This window comes from Triticum urartu, chromosome 3A, assembly GCF_056163025.1.
Source record: "Triticum urartu cultivar PI428250 chromosome 3A, HENAU_Tu73, whole genome shotgun sequence".
Lineage (NCBI taxonomy): Eukaryota > Viridiplantae > Streptophyta > Magnoliopsida > Poales > Poaceae > Triticum > Triticum urartu.
Genome location: NC_141875.1, coordinates 670,564,469 through 670,587,643, shown reverse-complemented (window position 1 = coordinate 670,587,643; position 23,175 = coordinate 670,564,469). Strand labels below are relative to the sequence as shown.

Below are 23,175 nucleotides of genomic sequence, written 5' to 3'. Positions count from 1 at the left end.
GTTGCCCCCGCACGTCACCGCCCCCCGTCGCCTCGCCTCGCCGTCGTCGTCGCCCCGTTGTGAGCTGTCCCCCCTCTCCCTCGCCCCCGGCCACCATGGCCACCCCTCCCCGAGCCAACACACACACACACACATATTTTCTTAAGTTAATTAGTATATATGTATTTTTGTATGTTTAATTAGTTTAGATGTTTTAGATTATTATTTTTTTCAATAGTATATATGTATGAATGCATGTTAGATGGATATAATTTGGACCATTTCTCGATTTGTGCGTGTCATCCTTGCGCAGGGGCCATGCTAATCTTCTCTGTATCGTTCCAATTTTATCGGATGTCCCCGAAGGGACTTAGATGGATATAATTAGTGTTTAATTAGTATGGAATTTTTGTATATAATGTTGTTTTTCTGTTTTTTAATGGATGTATAGAAGTTGCTTTTTCTATTTTTAGTGTTAGATGCTTAATTAGTGTTTCTTTTTCTGTTTTTAATTTTATACAATGTTGTATATCCTAGTATAGAAAAAAAATTGGATAGGAAAAAGTTGCATAGGAAAAAGTTGACCATATATATATATATATATATATATATATATATATACTATTCTGATCACGGGATCAGAATAATATTCTGATCACAACATGAACTTCCCGAGTAACGCGCCTGACCTTCCCCGAGTACTAGGTTGAACTTCAGCTAAAAGGTGTCCAAATGGGGCTTGCAATATACCGTTGGATAGCTGTGGACATCAGTATCATGACCCAAGTTAAATTTTTGGCAAAATGTAAGCGGTTTAAGAGCAGTTTTGAAAACCGTTTTTTCTTCATATAAAAAACATGAATCATATTTTCGATCGCATTTTTAAACCGTTTATCGGAATGAGGCAAATAATATGGCGTTGGAAAGCTGCTGCAAAACCGCTTCTTCCACATGTTGAAAGTTTTCTCTAATTCCCTACGATTAAAGAGTAATTCGGAAAATCGTAAAATTTCTCAAACCGAACACCCGAGTTCGTATTTTCGACGCCATTTCTAAATGGCTAATCCAATTGAGGCAAATAATATGGCGTTGGAAAGCTTATGAAAATGCGCTACTTTTTTATGTTGAAAGTTTTTTATAATTTTTAAAGGTTTAAAAGTAATTTAGAAAACGGTACAAGTTCCACGGAGTTCGTAGTTTCGAGCTAATTTTTTAACCGTACGTCCAAATGCAGAAAATGATATGGCATTGGAAAGCTTGAAGAAATGCGAAACTTGTTTGTATATCTTGTTTCTCCTAATTCATTACGGTTTTATGTCAGTTTTGAAAATAGTTAAAAACGTATTTTTGCCGTAATTTCTAGAAACTTTATCGGAATGGGGCAAATAATATACCACTGAAAAGCTACCGAAAATGCGAAACTTTTTCATGTTGATGGTTTTCTCTAATTCCTAGCCGTTTTCAAGTAATTTTGAAAATGGCTAGATCATTCGTTCTGCCTTTATCGCGAAACAGATTCTTCGGAAATGCACCACGTGAAGAACCTGAACTTCTCGGCGCGTGAACCTGAACTTCACTCTGTTTTTCACGTGATTTTTTTGCTCGTAGCTCTCCATCCACAGATCGGAATTGAGCAAGTGATATACCAATGGAAAGCTGTTGTGAACACGCAACTTTTCCGTATTGATCGTTTTTTCATACTCACGACGATTTTACAACTTTTTCATCTGAAATTCATCCACTGTAGTAGTTGAACTTCCTGCTGTTTTCAGTTGAACTTCTGTGACGTATTTTCGTTTGTAATTTTCTCATCCATTCGTCAGTTTTACACAAATGATATTCCTTTTGTACAAATCTCTCTCAGAATAATTTTTTAAACTTTCTCCGACGAAGGACTTGAACTTATAACAACAAAATTTTAGCATTTGCTTTTTTATTCTTTTTTTAATACAAAATGCACACCGTGTAGTACGTGAACTTCTGTCAGTTATCAACCTGAACTTCTCTCGGTTATGCGAAATTTTTTGAGTTTTTTATAAATTTTTTATCTGATTTTCTTAATCAATTTTTATGAATTTTGAAGCGCTCTATTTTTAATAGTTGAACTTCTTGTTATTTTATTTTTGAACTTCTTGTTTTGATTTTTTAATAACGAGGAAAATTTGAGTTTTCTATAATCATCGAACTTCTCCATCTTTTTAATATGGACTTCCTGGTTTTATTTCTTAATTTTCTTATGAAATTTGAAGCGCTCTATTTTTAAAAGTTGAACTTCTTGTTTTTTTATTTTTGAACTTCTTGTTTTCATTCTTTAATAATGAGGAAAATCTGAGTTTTCTATAATCATCGAACTTCTCCATCTTTTTAAATTGGACTTCCTCATTTTATTTCTTTTAGTAACGGAAAAAATCCTACTTTTTGATAGACATCGAGCCGCTCCATTTCAAAATTTTAACTTCTAGGTTTATTTTAACAGAGAAAATATTTTTTATATAAATTGTTTGAGATGCTTTTTTTAATTACCTTCTTTGGGTTTGTAACAAGCATTGAACCTTTTGTGTAAATGAATATTTGACCGCTTCATTATTTTAATTTGCACTTCTAGGTTCTTTGTAGAAAGAAAGATAATCCTTTTTATAAACTATTTCTGAACTGCTCTATTTACTTAATTTGACCTTCTTGGGGTATTTAAAAACGAAAATAACATGTTTTTTTGTCCAAATATTGAACGGCTCTTTTATTTGATTGACGGGAAAATATATTGGATTTATTTTTCATACAAATGCACACCGCGTAGTACATGCAGTTCAGACAATTATCAATCTAAACTTTATCTCGGTTACGTGAAAATATATGAGTTTCTTTTGTATGTAGTACACTTGAACTTCGGAATTTCTGTAACATGAACTTCTCTATGTAGTTATTTTCTGAAAGTTTCTGAAAATGAAATCATCATGTGTCTTCTCATACAACGACATGTTGTTATGTACGCAGTGTTTTTTCGGTACTGTTTTTGCTCTAGTTTTTTAACCATTTATCGGAACGAGGCGTATAATATACCTTTGGAAAGCTATGGATTAGGCGCAACTTCGCCATGTTGAACACTTTTCGAGATTCCTCACGGTTTAAGAGCAGTTTTGAAAATGGTGCGGCCCATGACAAGTGGCAGCGAGCGTTTTTTCGCGTTTTTTTCTAAACCGCTTGTCGGAATGAGGCAAATAATACACCGTTGGATAGATATTGTCGCATCTTTAATAACTATTGTTTTCTCTAATTCGTTACAATTTAAGAGCAGTTTCAAATTTACTAAATCGCGGAATTCTGTTTTTCGAATTTTTTCAAATTTTTGGTACTATTTTCGCTCCAGTTTTCTAACCGTTTGTCGAAACGAGGCGTGTGATATGCCGTTGGAAAGCTACGGACGAGGCGCAACTTTCATATGTTGAAATGTTTTTGAGATTCCTTATGGTTTTTTAGTTAATTTTGAAAATCGTGCGGCGGACGACGAGTGGCAGCGGCCATTTTTCACGAAATTTTTACAAACCGCTGGTCGGAATGATACAAACGATACGCCGTTAGAAAGATATCGACGAGGCGCAAGTTTTTCATGTAGAACACTCTCTCTAATTCTTTACGGTTTAAGAGGAATTTTAAATTTACCGAAATGCGGACACTCTGTTTTTCGCGACACCCAAATCGACGTGCGTACTTCATCCGACTAAAAACCGCACTGCATCGGACGAAAAACCGCACTGACTCATACGGGTAAGAGAACTGCATGGTTTGTTTTTTTGTGGGACGTAATTTTTTGAAGACAAGGAAGAAAAGTGCATTGCTTTTAGACTGAAAACCGCACTGCATCAGACGGGCTAGCGGAATGCATGATTTCTTTTTTGTGGGACGTAAATTTTTGAAGACGAGGAAGAAAACCGCACTTATTTTAGACAGAAAACCGCACTTCTTCGAACTGAAAACCGCAATGCATCAGAAGGACAAGTGAACCCCATAACTTTTCTCTTTTTTCTAATTTTTTTGGGTTTATGTGAACCACATGGTCAAAGTTACTGATCCGGTTGGCCGAGACCAGAGAGCTGCATTTTTTCGGTTGGTGAAAGTGAACCGTAGGGAAGCAACTAGTGGACTACATGTAAAAAGAAACGAACTTCTGTGATGATTTTTTTATTGTTTCTACAAAGGGGATGTTTTTACAAGGGGAACCACAGGAGTGCACTGCAAAACATACATACCGCACTGCAAGCATTCAGAAAACAAGTGGAACGGCCACATGCAACAATACCAATTGTTTTCTAAAAAAACACATGACCGATCGGGTGTACTGCATACATACACACACCATATTACAAGTATATACAAAAGGAACTGCATGCACATGATGCTTTCTTTTTTCTCGCATATACAAAAATGAACCAACATATAGTACAAGTGAACCGCATCCAAAAAGAAAGAATACCGCTCGTGGTTTTTATTAACATAAGTGAACCACCAAATTCTTTTCACAAACAAGAGTGAAACAACAAGCTTTTGCAGTTTTCTTTTTGGACTGAAATGGACTGAAGGACAATATGAGCTGCACTGCACGCGGAAGCCTTAGGATCGCGAGACGCCATGTCCAGGAACTGCATCTGCACAAGTGTGATATGAGAGTGCCAGCCAGCCATCAAGATGAGCACGCACAGGCTTTGGTCGTCGAGGTGCTCGGCCACTTCAAGATGAGCACGAGGGGTCCGGGGTGCAATGCACTGCACGCCAGCTCCGTGAGCACTGCAAGCCAGCACCGCGCGCACTGCACACCTGCAACGCAGCGAAGACCTAGGCGAAACTGCATTTTTTGTGCCCAACCGAAATATGAAAATGCCAAAAATTCACCTGAACTTCGTCAGTGCGTCAACCGCACCGCATCAGTCCACCATCCCACGAGCTGTAGTGGTGAACCACTGGTCTCGTCGGCGACAGGCCATGCGCCCTGTGCAGCACCACCTGCGCCATCTGGCGGGGCCAGGGCTCTGGCGGCGGCGCGGCATGGCCGATGGCCCGGCTGGAAGGGTCCCCGGATCCGGTTGCCAGGGCTCGCCACCGCGGAGAGTGGCCGACCAGCACCGGGTCGGGCTGAGCTGATCCCAGCTGTGCGGTGGTGGCCTTGGGAGGGATGGCGCGGTGATGATTTGTAGATGAGCGGCGCGTCGGGGGCCTGGGGTGGGGCGGCTCGGGAGGGGCCTCGGGGAGGGGTGGCGCGGCAGCGGCTTGCAGAGGGGCAAGGCGGCTCATCGGTGAGTGGAGCGGGTAGAGATTGAGGTGGAGGGGACTGGGGTCGCCGGGTGCTAGCAGTACCTGGCGGTGGAGTACACTGGCACCTTTTTTGCCTGCTGGTACGCCATGGGAAGACAACAGCCGGAGGTCGAGGTGAGCTCGACGAAGGAGGAGGGGAGGGGTTGCTGGCGATCTGCAGATTGGGGAGGAGAGAGCTGCGGGGTTTGCTGCGGTGAATTGCATCGTGTTGCAGGGCAGCTAAAGCAGAGGAGAGGGTGGTGGCACGGGAAGAAACTGTGCGAGCGCGAGCGGATCCCCTGACTGAGGGAGGGGCGGAGTGGGGTGGTGGGCGGGGTGGGCGGCGGCGCACAACGGGGTCCGGCGAGGAGATGGCGGAGGCCATGGCCGCCGAATCCTAAGGAGGGGAAGCCGTCGCAGCCACAACACAGGGAGAGCACCTCTGTCTGGCCGTCGGGGAGGCCAGGAGGCTCGGGCGGATGGGTCGCCGTCGGTGTACCTCGGCCTGGCCGTCGGATGGGTAGATGGGCCAGGGGGAGACGAGCAGAAGTGGAACCAGATCCCGCCGGATCCGGTTGTTGCCTGGCGAGGGCGTCGCCGGGGTTGCAGGCCTTCGGGAGATAGGTGGTTGGGCAGGGGCGCGACCTGGAATTATTGGCCGGCCCTGAGTCCCAGCCCGTGAGGAGAGGATGGGCAGCGCGGGAGGGGCCGTGGCCGCCATGGATCCGGCGTAGGTGAGAGTTGGGCGGCACGGGAGGGGCGGTGGTGGTGCGAGGTGGGCTGGGGCGTGTTCGCCGGCGGTGGGGTTGCTCTGGCGGGGCTCCGGCGCGCGAAGGTAGTTGGTCGAGAGAGGTGGGGATCTTACCGGGCACGAGCAGCGGGGGAAGAAGGTGGGAGGGATTGGGGAATGCGCGTGGGGACGAGGAGGATAGGTGGGTTGCATTTTTTCTTTCCCCACCCGGTGCATGCGGTTCAGTGGCATCAGCGTGTTGGTTCGGTTCGGGCGCGGGGTGTTATCAGAATAAGGCTTGGTGTTATTAGAATAAGGTCTTAAGGGGTGTTATTAGAATAGACCCACCATATATATATATATATATATATATATATATATATATATATATATTTGTTAGACGAAGGACTAGGAGAAGTTGAATAGGAAAAAGTTGCTCAAAATTTCCTAATAAAATGACATTGCATATATAGGAATTTTTCCATAAGAATTTTTTATCGACGTGAACGATGCCCGGCCCGCATCCTCACCATCGACTCGTTCGCGATGACGTCCTACTACAGAGGACCCATGTCCGCGACTGGGCTCCGCCGGGCTGGCACTGGGAGGTGCTCCCTTCAGGGGCGCGCCGCTTGGTGAGAAACCCGGCCCCGGGTCCCGTCGTCGACCCTGATTTCCTTTGGTGGCGTTCGCGTGGGCCACTTTCGGTGCGGAGGGAGCTAGCCCCGCTGGAGGTGGTACATCGTCGTGTCAGGGAGGAGGACGAGCACGTCAATCGCTACATGGCTGCTATGGACGTCAGGTTCTCCAATACCTGGCAGGTTCTTCGGGGATCTCACCCGAGCTATGATCCTGTGATGGTTCCTTCTCTTTGGGTGTCCACCGCCCGCACCTCAGGAACCACGAGTGAACTAGATTATTCTGTAGTATTCGATCTTTATTAGCTAGCTAGCTAGTGATGTATTTGATATATAATATTCGAGACGATGTATCCAAGATTATATATATTATTCGATAAAATTCAAGATGATGAATCATTATTGTTGATTGCATGCATGCATTGTAATTTGAATACTAAATTGTTTTATATTTCTTCTGGATTAGTTAAATAAAAGCTATGGCGGACAATACCGACAGAGAAGGAGAAGAGGCCTTGTTCGAGATCATACGCTCCCCTGGCCGGCCAGATGATCAGAATGAAGAAGATGACGGCTCCCAATATCTGAACAATACCGGGGAGGGTGATATGATATTCGTTCGTGACGACCGAATTGATGAAGTCCAGAACTATGATTATGATGACAAAGAAAATGTTGATCTTGAAATTAGAACAGAGACCAGCAAGGTATATTTATATAAGCAGGCATCTGGTGATCATCACATGTTTTAAATGATTTGAAGATATATTAACCAATCGTTCTTTCTTCTTTCAGCCCTCCGGGTCGAGCAAATCTTCTACAGGTAGGACAGTGCGAGGCCCGGGCAAAAAGTTGAAGCAGGGCGTAAAGTACAACATCGATGCCATCAAAACTAATGGCGAACCAATCTTGCCTAAGAAGAATGCGAACAAGTTCGTTCGTCAGTGCGGAGTTCTTGTGAAGGACCAACTCCCGATCTCCATGCAAGAATGGGAAAAGCCAGCAAAGGAACGCCCAGATCTTACTTGGGTCGACGATAGAGCAAAGATCTGCTTTGGGAATCTCTCATGGAACATTTCACCCTACCAGATCATTTCACAGATGCAGATGTGCAGAAAGTGAAGGCCGCTGCTCTTACGAAGATGGCACTTGCATTCAACAACCACAAGAAAGCTATATGGGCCAAGTACGTCGAAGGAGGAAAGAAGACTCCAGAATTCACGGGAACACTGGAGAAGCAAAGCGAGCACTGGCCCGATTTCATGAAATTCAAGGAATCGGAATTATCTAAGAAACGCTCGAGAGTAAACAAGGCCAATGCCGCAAAAAAGGAGCAGTTCCATAAGCTGGGGCCAGGTGGCTACGCAGTGGCAATGCCTAAGTGGGATAAGTCTGAGAAAGAGATGGTGGATGCAGGGGTCACTCCAGTTACTAAGAGCTGCCCCCCCCCCCCCCAGGGTCAGGACTTGGTTCTATGCGCATGGGGGCGTTGGAACCGAAGACAGGCAAGGTTTCGAAGAGGGCAAGTCTTAAAGGAGTCGAAGATAAGATACTTGTTGCAATAGAAGAGGCTCGAACGAGGGTGTTCACGCCCAACAGAGAGAATGACGAGCTTACGCGCGCCCTGGAAAATCCTGAACACCCGGGAAGAACACGAGGCAAAGGCGTTGTTTCATGGTATGAGGGGTTTGCGGACTGGAACGCTGACTACAAAAGCCGTGCGAGAAGGAAGATGGAGGAGGAGAAGAAGAGGAAGCTGGAGGAGGAGCAGAGGAAGCAGGAAGCAGAATGCCTTAAAGACCTAGAATCAAAGCACGTGGAGTTGGCACTCCAATTCCAGCGGCGGCAGCAGCAAATCGACTCACTTAGCCAAGAAAGGGGGTCTCAGTAGTGGCAGCAGCTAGCGCATGATCCAGCATTGGATAGCATCGTCCCATCCATGCCGAGAAGCAGCGTGGGTTCCGCCCCGGGCGAGGCACAGCTGCTGGATAGATACCCTGTGGATGACATCATGGAGAACACTAATTGTGAGCTACATTTCAAAATGAAGAACATATCCATGAAGGTGGCGGACGCTGTTGCTTATACAAATTTGCCCGAAGCAACCTTCCATTGCAACCCGATTCCAGCTGGCTATGCTCGTGTCGTGGTTGATGAAGTGGTGGACCAATATTCGGGGCTAGAGCTTGACGTTCCTGGAGGTTACGAGGAGCATACACTAGGAGAGGCCAAACATCGTATCATCCTATGGAGAAAGGATTGCATCATCTTTCCAAGGCCACCGACACCGCGTCAGCCGACTCCTCCTCGAAGTCCGCCACCGCTTCAGCCAACACATGCGAGTACCAGCACCGATTAGCTGGTAATAACCGACGACCATATAAGGCATGCTAAAGATATCGGATGCACTATAGAACAACTCCTAAGCTTGGAGCCCATGGAAACTTTTAAAGAGGAGAAGCTAAAACGGAAATATGTCCACGACGAACCTCTGGTCAAGCCTGAGGAGGTTAAGAAGCTCCCAACGAGAATGTATGAATTGCATCAATGGTACATGAAAATTACCAGGACTAACAATCGAGAGTCCCTCATGGTGAAAGTCAAGGAAGAACATTACTTCCATCGGCTAGCTCTGTCTGTTGAGTATTTAGAACTGTTTCAGTTATTCAATCAAGACGCACTCGACAAATCTATCGTCAGTTGCTATTGTCTGTAAGTGATTTCTTTCTGTAATTTAAGTCTGAAGCTAGCTGTAGTGCTCTCATTGATCATTATATTACCTGTAATTATCTTCACTATATTATTTTCTGGTATTATGCACAGGATGAAGATCTATGAAATGAAAAAAGCTAGACGATATGGCATTGGGTTCATTGACCCAAATACCATTAATGAAGACACATGGTCATATGAATGGTATCGAATCGACGTAGAGAAAAAATGCTAGAGTTCTTGAAGCGCCTCAATACCAATGCAGATATACTACTTCCTTACAACTTTCGGTGAGTCACACTGTATTCTACTACAAATTCTGTTTTTGTTTAATTACTAGCTAGATATTAATAAGTGTATAGTGTTTAGGGTAGTTGATGAGTGTTATGCACATGCCCTCTTAATTTATACATGCAAACGTATGCGCATGCAGTTAGCACTGGATCTTGTTAGACATTCGAGTTGATGAAGGAAAAGTTGAAGTAATAGACTCACTACTTAAAGAATCTAGTGACTACGCAACCGTGAAGGAGATAATCGACAGGTAATTTCAATCATTATTGAACTATATGTCAACCTCTTTAGTTCGTCATTTCTTGATATCAACCTCTTTAGTACATGTTATGCATATATATGATTGGTTCTACGAGAAATTCTATTTATATATATGCATAACATGTACAATATGTAGTATCGTAAAATACCGGCAAATGAAAAATAATTAAATGGAAAACACAAAATTAAAGGAAAAAGAAATCCTGAACCCAAAACCCCCCCAAAACTTTTAGTACCGGTTGGTGTTATTAACCGGTACTAAATGTCTCCCCGCCCCCGGCCCTAGCTCGTGTCACGTGGTGGCCCTTTAGCGGCGGTTCGTGCAGAACCGGTACTAAAGGGGGACCTTTAGTCCCCACCATTTAATGCCGGTTACAGAACCAGCACTAAAGGGCCTTACGAACCGGTGCTATACCCCGGTTCTGCACTAGTGCTCTATCAGACCCTGTATTTTTCTTTTACAATATAATTAGATTTATATTTTACTAAATAGATACGTCTTTTGGGTAATCCATTTCCACACCTGATCAACCACATCCATATATGAATATAACCTTCTCAATACAAATCGTGAACATGTTTGCACCGATACAGTTAGATGACTAATAATCTTGCATTAAAATTAACCATAAATTTAGATCCAATGATTAAGTTAATTTGGATGATGTGGCTTAACTTGGTACCTCAATGATACTCTGTATTTTGCTTTTAGTATATAGAGTAGATCAATATAAATCATGAAGATGATTACATTGACATGGTTAGATGACTAATAGTTCTGCATGAAAGTCTAGCCACAAATTTACGAATCAATGATTAGGTTAATTTGGATGGTGTGACTTAATGTGATACCTCTATGAGACACTGTATTTTGCTTTGAGTATATAATGATAAATAAATAAATAGATAAATAAATAGATAGATAGACAGATAGAATAAATAGACACAGATAGACAGACCGACCGTCGGACGGGCGGATAGATAGATAGATATCCTAAAGGAATGATGTAGGAGTAGTACGTAAGCCATAGATATCTTATGAAATGAATTTGGCTATGACAACATGTGATTTGAGAAAGCTAATGTTGTAGCCATAAGGAAATTATTAGATAATTGAGAAGAGCTATATGGTGGGATAAATCTAACAAATTATTGCACCTCTGAACCCCTAGACTATATATGTGGATATTGGAAGGCATAGGCATAAGGCATAGGCATGGCCATGGGAGCGTGGTCGGCGATGAAGAAGAGCTTATTAATGAAGCTGAGTGTGTGTCTGCTGATCATCGCCATGGCTAACTGCGCTCGGGACATCCCTGACTCCGTTGCTGAGCACCCTCGTACGTAGTAATAATTTCTTTTCTTCATTCATTCGTTCTTTGGATTGACTGATCATAATTCTTGGCTAATCGTGGCAACTGGTGATGGTGATGGGGTGCAGCCGGATACATCATCTGCGGCGAGATCAGCGAGACGTGGCACGGGGGGCTGTGCGCCAAGCGCGGCACCTGCAACAAGCCGTGTCGGGCGGAAGGGTACGACGCGGGCTACTGCGCCCCCTTCCCCTTCATGACCTACTGCTGCTGCACGCAGAACTGTGGCAAGTCGTCGTCTCTGCGACCACACAGGAGCAGCATTCAGTGCAACTAAGGGAGTAGTAGTGCCATGTATGGATGCATGCATGGTTTGTGAAATAAATCTCATTTCGATCGCGCGTGTGTGTGTGTGCGCGCCTACTACAGATGGCAAAAGGAACCGTTCTTGTAACTTGTTGGAACTGCTGCTATTTCTCAGTGACCATCAAGAACTGTCCACCAAGTTGCATACATCCATGCCGTCAGTTCATCATAATCTACTGGATAAGATTATTCGGTGCCGCACCCCAATAATTCTGCACTTGTGGGCTGGAACCCACGGAGGTGCGTGTCTCCCTCGTAATCCTCCTCCTTCCCTCGTGAAAACTCTCGTCCAGGGGTTTTTCTGTCTCTCGCCTGCGCCCCCACCGGTCCACCTAGTCTTCTATGATCCTTGCACCATGGAGCCGCGGTGGATCCCGACACTTGCCAGCGGAAGGGCTCCATTTTTAGGTGTTTTTATGAGTTCTGTTAGGGTTTGTGGCATGCTCAAGAAGACAAGGTGGCGGCGGCTTTTTGAAGATGGAATAAGGTCCTTCCTGTCTAGCCCCTATTATGGTAATGCCTTTAGCATAGTCGGAGGGCGTGTGAAGGTGTGTTTTTGGCGGATCTCATGGGATCCGGTCGGAATTTGTCTTATGTGGAGCCGTCTTGATCCGGTCTTCGTTTGTCTATCTATGTGTGTCTACAGGTTGGATCCTTCCGATCTACGATTCTCTTCATCGGTGGCGGTTGTTGTTCTAGTGTGGTGGTCCTATGGGCCTTAGCACGACGACTTTCCGACTGTCTAATACAACAATAGTTGCCCGACTCCGATGAGGGAGGAGCGATGATGGCGGCGTGCATTCGGCTTGCTCCAGTGCTTGTAGTCGTCGCTAGGTGGTCTATGGACCTGGATGAAATTTTTACTTCTGGTGTTTTTTATACTACTTTGACAATTGAAGAATAGATCAAAAGTTTTCTCGAAAAAATGTTAGTTTATTGTTTAATGTATGAGTTAAATTAAGGACAGACATGGATCCTTGCATAACCACACTATAATATACTCCCTCTGTAAAGAAATATAAGCATTTATAGAGAGAACGGGTGTTTGGCTCTCGGCCTTCATGGATGCCTTTATTAAAATTCAAATTTTCCAGTTTCAAAAAATATGAAAAAAATTGTGTAAGTAAATAAGGTTGTTATGTGTATGTGTGTAGAATTTCAGGATGAAATACGTTGAAATACAATCTATATAAAAAAGACAAATTCGTAGCCTAGGAGGATGAATAGTATCATATGTTAAAAAGCCCAAGATTTGTCTTTTTTCACAGCTCTCATTTCAACGCATATTGCCCTGAAAATTTACACAAATGTGTGTTATTCCTCCGTATATCTGCATTTATTTTTTTCAGATTTTTTTGAAATGTAGAAAATATGAAATTCGAGGAATTTTGATTTTTTTTTTTTCAAAACCGAGCTCCATGGAGCTCGGCCTCCAAAGTATCAGGGTACCAGATTATGTGCCAGGATTTGTCGTGCCATATAAACATTTCATTATTATTTTTCACTAACTCTCTTATATTTCTTTACAGACAGAGTACCAGATTATATACTAGCTAAATCAAACATGTCTTTTCTTAGGATTCATTTGCACTACCTTCAATAGGAACATTTGTATCCACTCTAATCACTCGGGAAAGAATCTTACGTTTCTACTGTTCATGTAGTATAAAGACGTCATTGAACACTAATCCTATATACTTTTTATCAAAATTGTCAAGGATTTGACGTTCGCTGGTTAAGCACGGCAAATCAAATGTTTATATGGCACGACAAATCCTGGTAAAGAACTGGATACGATAGATCTGCCATCTGTGTTTGCTAAAGGAAATTGATATCTTCGTGCCGCCATAATTTGCCATAAAATATGCTCGGTTTGCCATATCTAAAAATCTGACGCTGGCTGGTTATCAACATCCTTTTTCTGTCCCTAAGTTTTGGGAATTCCGGAATGAAACACAACAATGAAAAGATCTGAAAAAACACCAAGCATCTAATTGATTGACGATGCGAATAAAGAACACGCCACCTCTTTTCTTCCCCCCTCCCTTTGCAGCACACACAAAACGCGCAAGACGCCGAAAACGGAGACAGGTCGCCCGATACGGCAGACGCGCGCGCGGCGGAAAGAAAATTTGGCTATCATTGGATGCATACCTATCCTCTCTACTATAAGTTTCCTGTTCCCCTCTGTTCTCCATCATCCACCTGCAGCTACTACCACTACTGACATTACATGATGTATAGTTTTTCTCGACGTCCTCGGCGCCAATCGCAGAGGACCACCACAATTAACGAATGGAACATCACACAATGAGGGAGGGAGCCCCAAAAGAATTAGCTAATGTACAACTCACTCCCATCGTCTTCTCCGCCGCTGGTCATACGGACTCCGGCCGTCGCTCGGAGTGTTGTAATAGTCTTGCTTCCCGGCGCCGCTCCATTGCCTTGATGTGTCAGGGTTTTGGGCCCCCTGGCTGGCCGTGCTCCACGGCCTCGACGGCTCGGCGGGGGTGTAGCCCTGCTGCACTGAAGGGTCGGATGGGGTGTAGCCCTGTTGCGCCGAGCTCCACTGCCTTGAAGGCTCTGCTGGGGTGTAGCCTTGCTGCCCGGAGCTCCGGTGGTTTGAAGGCCCAGCTTGGGTGTAGCCCTGCTGCCCGGAGCTCCACTGGTTTGAAGGCTCAGCTGGAGTGTAGCCCTGCTGCCCGGAGCTCCATTGCCTTGAAGGTTCAGCTGGAGTGTAGCTCTGTTGCCCCGAGCTCCACTGCCTTGAAGGCTCGGCTGGGGTGTAGCCCTGCTGCCCGGACCTCCGGTCCCTTGATAATTCAGCCGAAGTGTAGCTCTGCTGCACGGAACTCCAGTCACTGGATGGTTCAGCCGGGGTGTAGCTTTGCTGCCCAGAATTCCAGTCCCTTGATGGTTCAGCCGGGGTGCAACTCTGCTGCCCGGAACTCCAGTCCCTTGATGCCACAGGAGGATTGTAGCTCTGCTGCCCGTAATTCCCCAGCTTCGACACCTCCGGAATGTACCCTTGCATGCCACCATATACTCTAGCGGAACCTGGCTCAGGGGATAGCAAGTGTCGCTGGCGAACGTTACGCCCCGACATCTGGTACTCTGACGTTGTTTGGGTGTAACCATTTCTGTTCAGTCCCTGGGATGAGGCTGACGTAGAAGAACCATAGGCATCGTATGAGCTTTGGTTGCTGTAAGCACTCTGGTTAAGATAGGGCGCTGACGCGTCATTATATGAATTGGTTACGCGGTCGGCCCACTGATCAGGTGTTGTACTCCGTCCAGTGCTTGCAACAGTAGCAGCACCAGATTGCCAGGGGAATGTCGCATAAGCGGCATTCGGCTCGGGCGTCAAGGAACGTGCTAGACCGGAGTTTGACATGTTCTGAAATTCATGGGCTGGTTTATTTACCGCTGGCTGCTGATGGATGGCCACTGCAGCATGATCAGACGCCAAGCCATATGGCTGGGTATGCTGGTGTACCAAGGTTCTATCCAACATGTTATTCACGGGCGCAGCATACTGAGTCAGCGAATTTACTGAGATCGCCGACTGAGATTGTAAAGACGGGGCGTTACTTTGGATGTGTGCCGGCAAGGCAGAAACTGAAGTATAGGGTTGTGAAGGCAACGGACTAACAACATTTGAGAAGCTTTGGTGCACTTCGCTTGCAGAAGGTGTGTTTCCATTATTTGGTAACTGCGCCTGCTGCAAGTTTGGGGCCCTCGCATGCGTCGGAAAATCAGATCTCCAGCCCACCTGCCAAAGATAACATACATATATACATGAACAAAGAGTGACAGCCTTGACACTGGAAAAAGAAAAGAAAAAGAGAGCCAGCGGACTAACACTTGCTGGAAGATCTTTTGGAGGAGTCGGTGATGGAAGTGAAGTAGGGATAGTTTCAGGGACGGGTTCAGGCTTGTTTGGAACCCCAGCACCGTTGGGCAGACTATTGACCAGCTCTGAAAGTCCAAGGCCAGTCTGCTTCAGCATGTCCAGGAGGGCGACAGTCTGCTCGGTTGGCAGGTTCCCCACCTCGTTAGATGATAGAGCAAATACAAGCTGTGGATTCTTGAGCAGCACTGCAAGCAGCTCAAGATCTGGCTCAGAAGCTGCACCATTTGCACCAGAAGCGACTGTCAGAGATGACGACGAGGTTGATCCAACTTGCTGGATCTCACCAGGAACAACCATGTTTGGAGGGGCAGCTCCGACGCTATCCACCTCCATAGTGTCAGCATCTGGTGGCTGCTCAATTGGAATTTCTGGGGTCAGGCTGTCGTCAAAGTCCATTTCCGAATCCCATGGGTCCTTGGGATTCGATGGGATGTCCTTTGGACTTGCATAAAAGGTTTCCTTCTCACGTCGATTTCTCTGTGCCTGAACGTCAAGCTCCTTGCTGTTTTCCCCGGCACTAACACTCCACGAGGGGTCTATCCACACCTCTGCAATAGGAGATAATAAACTTCAAACAATGAACAGATAAACCAATAGAGCATAGGTCATGTTCCAGGTAACAGCCTAATAAAATATTAGAATTAGAAAGTTAAAGAAGCAAGAACATTTTAATCTCTGCAGCAGGCAAAACGCAATGGTATCAATTGGTAAGTTCCTTGTATTTAACCTCAACTGGCTAAAATAGCTGGATCACATCATTCAACCCGTTGCTTCTTCATGTTAAGGTTTGGCTATCAAGATCCTCAGTTTAGTTCCTTTATTTATCAAACTCGCAGCTATTTTAAACCCAATTTCACAGCTTTTCTATTTTGTTAACAGTTGTTGAAACAGCAATCGCCGACTGCATAACGGTATCTCTGTGAAATATCTTCCTAGTGAGCCGAGTTGTTTGTATGATAAGTAATAATGAACAAAATCGCTAGGTAGTCCATTTACGTCAATGTCAAGTGTCAGGTAATATGTACCCCCTCCGTATCTAAATATAAGTCCTTTTAGAGATTTCAATATGAACTACATACGGATGTATATTTATATTTAGGAACGGAGGGAGTATTTCGCTGCAAATAAGTATCAAAATTCGAAGGGCCAAGAAGTGGCTGCTTCTGATACAGAAACAGGTAGGCCTACCACAGTCAGTCAGTCACACAGCTGCAGGTCAAATAAGACCAAATTATAAGAACGCTTACATACAATTCCCCATGTGCACTGCAAATTAAGGAACAGGCAACATGATTTATATTTAAATAAACAACATTGTATTTCTTGATGGTCCATGTAACTTCAGCATGGGGTAGCATTTGATATAAGCAAAGGACCCCAGAGCTTTTCATCTGCTCTGCAAACTCCCAGAAAAGAAATTGAACAGTTTACAACTGCCAGAAAATAGCGAATTATGAAGTAAAACACACCTCCTGAATGGCTACTGCTTTTAGCAAGTAATTTTACATTAATACACAAAGCGGCTATTAGTGGATTATGCTGGATATTTTTTAATGAACTGGATGCATAATATATGTGTAGGTCACACGCACTGGGCACCGCCATGGCATGTGCCAGGCCAAACCACAACTATTCAATGTGCTATGAGAGGAGTACTTGTTTGTCATCTTGTGTATGAATTTTGAATGGCCAAAAATTTGTACGCAACATATATGATGCAGATTTTCAGGTCACATGCTATGCCAGGCACATGATCCACTTTCATCATTATTTTTGTTCTTCCAGATCGATATGCTCAGGAACTGTATAAACACATTGGTCCAAGTATAAACCGTTGTGGATTTACTCAGCATACTTCCTACAAGTACACTAAGTAACTAGCGATGCAGCCTGAAAGCATGGTACTACACGCATGTTCATATGATACATGGGAAACCATAAATGTTAATTTCTTGTGCCATTGCAGAAAATTGTACGCAATGTTGACCCTGTGTCTTGGATAACCTTCATTTGATTACCCGTCTTAGGTTCAAATGTACATCTTAGATGAGTTACTCATAGCGTTGAAAATGCACATATAACTGGCGTGCATGAGATCAAACAAAAGAAATGACACACGCCCAGGTCATGTGTAACACAAAAGGTATGTTGAGGTGCAGTTTTCTCCGTTTCAAGTTTCAACTGAAGGAGATTCATTCCATATATTGATTTTGGAGATCAAACCTGATATAAGCTATGGTTTACGCCATTCACAAAAGCTTAGGGTGTTGTTACAAACAAAAGACAATGCACTCCCAAGTTCTTAAGCCGCCAAACACTCCATTAACCATACGACTTCACTGGCTCTTGTTGTCCAAAGAAGTTTATTGAACTCGGATAGACCCAATACTCTTAAGAAATTGGGCAAGTGAGGGAGCACAAAGCAAAGGTATACCTGGTGGTATCTGCCAATGAACCCTCTTGGAATCCAATTTCTCTATGGGGGTCTCTCTGAGAGCTATGTTTAGCTTCGGAGTGGCCAGGATTTCTGGATTATCAGACAAAGGTACAGCATTCTGTATAGAAGTTGATGGGCTTGGGTCAACAGGTTGTTTAGCAGTTGATGTGAGGGGACTTCTGGGCATAGGGGGCTCATTTGAGTTGACCAAGCCAGAGGGTTTTTTATTTTCTGTCGTCTCAGGTTTATCAGACACTTTACTTGTGTCAACCTTGCCATACTTCTCCTGCATAAACATGGCACGCATCTTTGCTTTTTGGATATCATCTGCAGATAATGGTCTGCTATTATTTGTACATATGGTCCTTGCAGAATGAGCGTTCTTGCCGGCAGCTTTCCGATTTGGATGTTCTACAAGTTGAACTTTTCTTCTTTCTTTGGACTCTGTAAATTAGCTAAGGAAATTCACACACAGTTTGAGATATGATAAATGTCAATATAACTGAAGTAACAAAGTAAAAAATTCAATTTGAAGATGACCTCAATCATAATGAATAATAACCAATATGAAGTCTACATGCACAATTATGTGTACTAGTTATTTTTATTCATGAACCATCCAATTTATACAGTTAAAACAACAATAGACAGCAACACTATCTTTTGAGGACCTATATGTACACAAGCTGTAACTGGAGAGAAAACTGAAAAGGAAGCTATTAGTAATACCAATTTAATAAGATATGTTATCAAAAAAAATTAACCAGACACAACACACACCAACCAAGGACAAAATAAAAATTGAGAAGCTCCTAAAGGGACCTTATATAAGAAGTGCAAGATACTGATGAAACTACTAAAGCCACCAGATCTTAGTACAGATTAGTTAAGTAGACACTACTATTTGCGAAGGATGACTAATATGAATGTGGTTGGAAAAAATCCTATAATAGCATATTATACACAGGCACAGACAAAAATATGTTCAGAAAGAGAAGTAAAACTGGTAGTGGTGAACTTAAACATAACAAAAGGATACTTGTCTGCACAGGACTCTTTTTATACGACTCATCAGCAGAAGCAGTGAGCAGCAGTGGAGTTTTCTTGGGCTCAGGCTTTCTGCACAATGCCACACAGACCAAGTCAAACAAAAATTTACCAAACAAAATAGAGGTAATGAAAATCACTTAGCATTACTACAGTTTAAACTAATTCAAAGAAGAAACCATAGTGAGATGTAAAAACGCACCTGCTCTCACTTGCACCTTCAGTCAAGGCAAGGATCTCCTCCTGATAGAACACAGCGATTAAATTGCAGAACATGTGAATCTACCGATGCATATATATATCATTGCTTAGATACTTACAGTAATATCAACTTCAGATTTCCAGGACTCATCGTGGAGAATTTCACTTATCCTGTAATAGAAAATAAATTACCACAATGGAAACCTAGAGAAAAGGTAATAGCAAACAATGTGGAACTCACCTTTGTTTACAGATTAAATCTTTTTGAGGTTTCTTCGATGCCTGACTCCGTACGAGCACTTTACTCAATCTGGAGAGCAGGTTTCTGGCCCTGCCAGATATGTCTGATCTTCAAAAATCAGATATGTATTAGTAAGCACCCCAGGAAATTAAGAAAATCAATAACTGCATAAGTTCATACAGCTGTGCAATAAGAAAAGCAAAAAATGCTAGAACTAATTCTGATGGAAAAATGCATCTCAACAATACTGTACTGGGGAAGCAAATATAGAAATTAACAACATGATTAGGCCTTTGAAAGTTGAAACATTATCAAACTAGAAATTGTCTTTAAGATGTCAAAGATCATGCAATACAAATGTAAGTCTTGTGGCAGTTTCTACACACCTTGTGTCCTATAAAACCGCAATCTGTTAATAGTTTGCAATACAACTGACATGTGGGCTGGCAAAGCTTTATGTAGTGGGAGGTGAAGAAGCACCTACAGCAATGAGATGATAGTTCAAAATACATGCTATACACATATACATACATGCTCAGATGGCACAAATAAGAACCTTGAAAATGACGAGAATAACAGTTGTTTGCTCTTCAGTAGCTGCTTGGCTCAGCCATGTTGACACAATAGTCAAACCGCCCATTGTTAAGAACCTGCACAGTTCTTGGAAACGTGAAGCTAGGAATGATATAATCATTTCAAGCTCTGTACATACTATAAGACCTATATCTTACCAACTAAGAATCGTAGCATTATTTATTTGAAGAATCCATTCCATCAACTTGACCTGTCCAGAGAATGTTTCCTCCTTCCGCATTAGGGCAAATATACTATCCAAAAACTTTTTATCTTCTGACTCAACACCAGGGGCAACTTCCTCTTGTTTGGTTTCCTTTTGAACAGAATCTGGATTAATCTTAGCATCAGTTGGTTGGATTGTTCCCGTAGGGGTGATAGGGATTGGGGTTGCAGTGCACTGCTGGACCTCTGGTTGTTGTAGAGAGCTCTGAGGGACCTCCACTAGTTGTGAAGAGCTTTGGAACATCTCCAATGGTTCTAAAGTACTCAAAGGTTCGACAACTTGAGCATGTGTCTCAATGTCAAGAGGTGTCTGCTCACTGTTCAAGGAGCATACATTGGTGGCCGTCTTGGATGCCTCCAATTTGAGTGCTGTCTTGGATGCCTCCAATTTGAGTGCTTTCTCTCGTGACAAACGGACAGCTTTTCTTACTCGTGTACGCTGACTTGCAAAAAACTCCCTTACCTAATAACCATTGAGGAAGAGCTTGTCAATAACAACTCACGGAAAAGGGAATTCAAATGATATCATAAGCTCATGTTTGACACAGGAACCAAACACATTGCAACCAATCAAGCTAAAATAAAAAGGGGGGAAATATAGAGATACTGTTAAACTTGAACCCAGTTCAATGGCTACTGTTCAGTTGTATATGGTGAAAAGCTGAAGGTGTAATTCCATTCCAAACCAATCATAAGAAAAGTGTATAAAGAACACATAAACAGGCATATAAGACATAAAGGTACAAACAGAATAACAGCACATGAGAGAAAAGGAGCAGACCTGTGTAACAGTAAGCCCACAAAGTGCGCTAATTTCACGAGTTTCTCTTTTGCCAAGAGTATCTTTCACAGCAAAAAGTGACTGCATGGAATTAACTGCTTTCGGATTCAACAGATCCCTTGGTTTTTTACCTACAAAATTTGAAACGCTATAAAAGAAATGCTTTCAATAGCAGGCAATAGTTACGATATTGTGCAATAATCTTTAAAAATCTTTGTTGCCTGAGCACTAGTCATCTAATTTTGCCAGCTGTGACATGAGTGATGAGTGAAGGATTCAACCTTAATTCCTTAAATCCAATAAAATTTTCAGTGTCTGTCAATATTATAGTTCATGATGCTTGTGTCAGTTTATTGTGTTTTTACTGATGTATCAAAAAAAGTGTTAAGCCAAGCTGAATCCAATTGATGCAGAGAAACAACTCACCTATCTTGATAGACAATGCACCAGCAGCCTGTAAGAAACAATCAAATTTAAGATTAGTCAATAGATTAACCATTTCCTAGAAGGGTAAAAGAGAGTCATTGTAGCATACATCGAGGGTCTAAAGCAAGGTAATGACACAGCAAGATGGCAAACATGCAAAACTGGCAATATTACAAAAGTATATACAAATACATTCAAACAACTTATGAAGTTCATTTCTTGAAAACCATGATTTATAAAAGAGAAGTAATTTTACAATTTCATTTGCCAGATGATAAAGTAAAGAAGATTGTTTGCCCCTAACATGAACATCAGGGTAACTATGAAATCAGTAGTCAGTACCCCGCATTGTCCTTAAACATGTGTAGCTTCCGATTTCTCAGTGTCTAAAAGTTGCAGATTTGGCGTTTACTACTACTATATGGTATGAGAATCAAAAGGTACATAAAATTATGGATGCATTAGGATTTGAATATTCAATATCCCGCTGTCCCAAGATATGCGTAGCTTCTGGTTTCCCGTTTGTCTCAAAGTCAGAACTTTGGCAATTGCTTTACAAGTACTATGTCATCAGAACCAATAAATACATAATATTCTGGATGAACTAGGGCCTAGATATTAGAAATAAACACGTGTAGTGTAGTAAAGCACCGCGCAGCCGCACAAATTCAGTAACAATCTGGGCAGAAAGAACTATGGAATTTACATCATACAGCACGACAGCAACAACCAACTACAGCTACCAGAAAAAACTGAATGAAGTATAAGCCGGAGAAACCGGAACTATCCAACCTAAGCTTTGACAGGCACCCAATCAGGCGCAAAACTGGCCGCGCGAGGGAAGAAAAACAGGCGCGTAGATCGAGAAAGGTGCGGGGGGGGGGGGGGGGGGGGGGGGGAACGGGGGAGAGTGGGGAAGAGGAGCTGCTGACCATCTCCTGCGCGAGCGGGTTGACGCCGGTGAGGCGGCACTGGGCGACGACGAGGCGCTGGAGCTGGTCGGCCTGCGCGTGCAGCTGCTGCTGCTGCGCCGCCACCATCGCGGGGATCGAGCCCGCGCCGCCCCACTCGACGAGGGCGCCGGCCGCGGGCTTGAAGGGGGCGAGCTCCATGGCGCCCGCGGGCGGCTGCGCATCAGGCTGCCGCCGCCCCGCGCTCTCCGTCGGCGCGGCGCGGCGCCGGGGCTGCTAGGGTTTGGCGGCGGGGCGCGCGGCTCACGAGGGGGAGGTGATGCGAGCGGACGGAGACGGGGACGGGACGGGGACGCGACAGGGGCCGATGGACAGATGAGGTGCGGGAGTTTTTTTTTTTTTCTCTCTCTCTCCCCTTCTCGTTGGCCTGGTGGTACTGGACTGCGCGGTGGGCCCAGTGTCAGCGCCAATATTTTTTCTTGTGAACAGGGATGAAAAACAGTCCGTGATATAACTTTCCTTTTTTTAAAACAAAATGTTCTTTTTTCCCGATTATTTTTGTGAACCAATCTGTGGTCGGATAGCTATAGGAGGATCAAGTCTTAGTTTTGACACGTTGCGTCTGTGGGACTTTATAAATCTCAAGATGATGTGCCGGCTCCATCTTTTGAAGGTGCGCATATGAATAGAGTGTGCATGCGTGCGGTTAGTGTCTGTACTGTCAAAAAAATATAGCATTGCCTTTTTAATACAATATACAAATGCAGACGCTCAAGTACACCCATCTTTATATACACATGTACACTCGTCTTACCCTATAAACATGTTCGACAAACTGAGT

General features: G+C 43.7%; 2 protein-coding genes and 1 non-coding gene across 3 annotated transcripts; 1 reads left to right on the top strand and 2 right to left on the bottom strand.

Annotated features, from left to right (window-relative positions):
* Positions 1-246: 246 nt before the first annotated feature.
* Positions 247-349, bottom strand: LOC125549811 (U6 spliceosomal RNA). The gene has a single exon (XR_007301523.2). It is a non-coding gene; the product is annotated as a U6 spliceosomal RNA (small nuclear RNA).
* A 10,725-nt stretch (positions 350-11,074) lies between these two features.
* Positions 11,075-11,726, top strand: LOC125549108 (Defensin-like (DEFL) family protein). Its single transcript, XM_048712595.2, has 2 exons — positions 11,075-11,240; positions 11,342-11,726. The coding sequence occupies exons 1-2, from the start codon at positions 11,117-11,119 to the stop codon at positions 11,548-11,550; spliced, it is 333 nt and encodes a 110-aa protein (XP_048568552.1). The 5' UTR covers positions 11,075-11,116; the 3' UTR covers positions 11,551-11,726.
* Positions 11,727-13,701: 1,975 nt separating this feature from the next.
* Positions 13,702-22,722, bottom strand: LD (Homeodomain-like superfamily protein). Its single transcript, XM_048709958.2, has 13 exons — positions 22,356-22,722; positions 21,424-21,451; positions 20,998-21,128; positions 20,150-20,679; positions 19,975-20,068; positions 19,805-19,898; positions 19,419-19,521; positions 19,297-19,348; positions 19,179-19,219; positions 18,969-19,048; positions 17,927-18,373; positions 15,442-16,040; positions 13,702-15,351 (listed from the first exon to the last, which is right to left on the bottom strand). The coding sequence occupies exons 1-13, from the start codon at positions 22,533-22,535 to the stop codon at positions 13,930-13,932; spliced, it is 3,801 nt and encodes a 1,266-aa protein (XP_048565915.2). The 5' UTR covers positions 22,536-22,722; the 3' UTR covers positions 13,702-13,929.
* Between the last annotated feature and the right edge of the window lie 453 nt (positions 22,723-23,175).

Excerpts from the sequence above, each read along its gene's own strand:
- LOC125549108 (XM_048712595.2), top strand. The coding sequence starts at position 11,117 with ATGGCCATGGGAGCGTGGTCGGCGATGAAGAAGAGCTTATTAATGAAG. Across the intron at positions 11,241-11,341 it reads CTCCGTTGCTGAGCACCCTC|CCGGATACATCATCTGCGGC; the intron begins GTACGTAGTAAT and ends GATGGGGTGCAG.
- LD (XM_048709958.2), bottom strand. The coding sequence starts at position 22,535 with ATGGAGCTCGCCCCCTTCAAGCCCGCGGCCGGCGCCCTCGTCGAGTGG. Across the intron at positions 21,129-21,423 it reads TGCATTGTCTATCAAGATAG|GTAAAAAACCAAGGGATCTG; the intron begins GTGAGTTGTTTC and ends CAAATTTTGTAG. Across the intron at positions 19,522-19,804 it reads GCGGTTTTATAGGACACAAG|ACATATCTGGCAGGGCCAGA; the intron begins GTGTGTAGAAAC and ends TTTGAAGATCAG.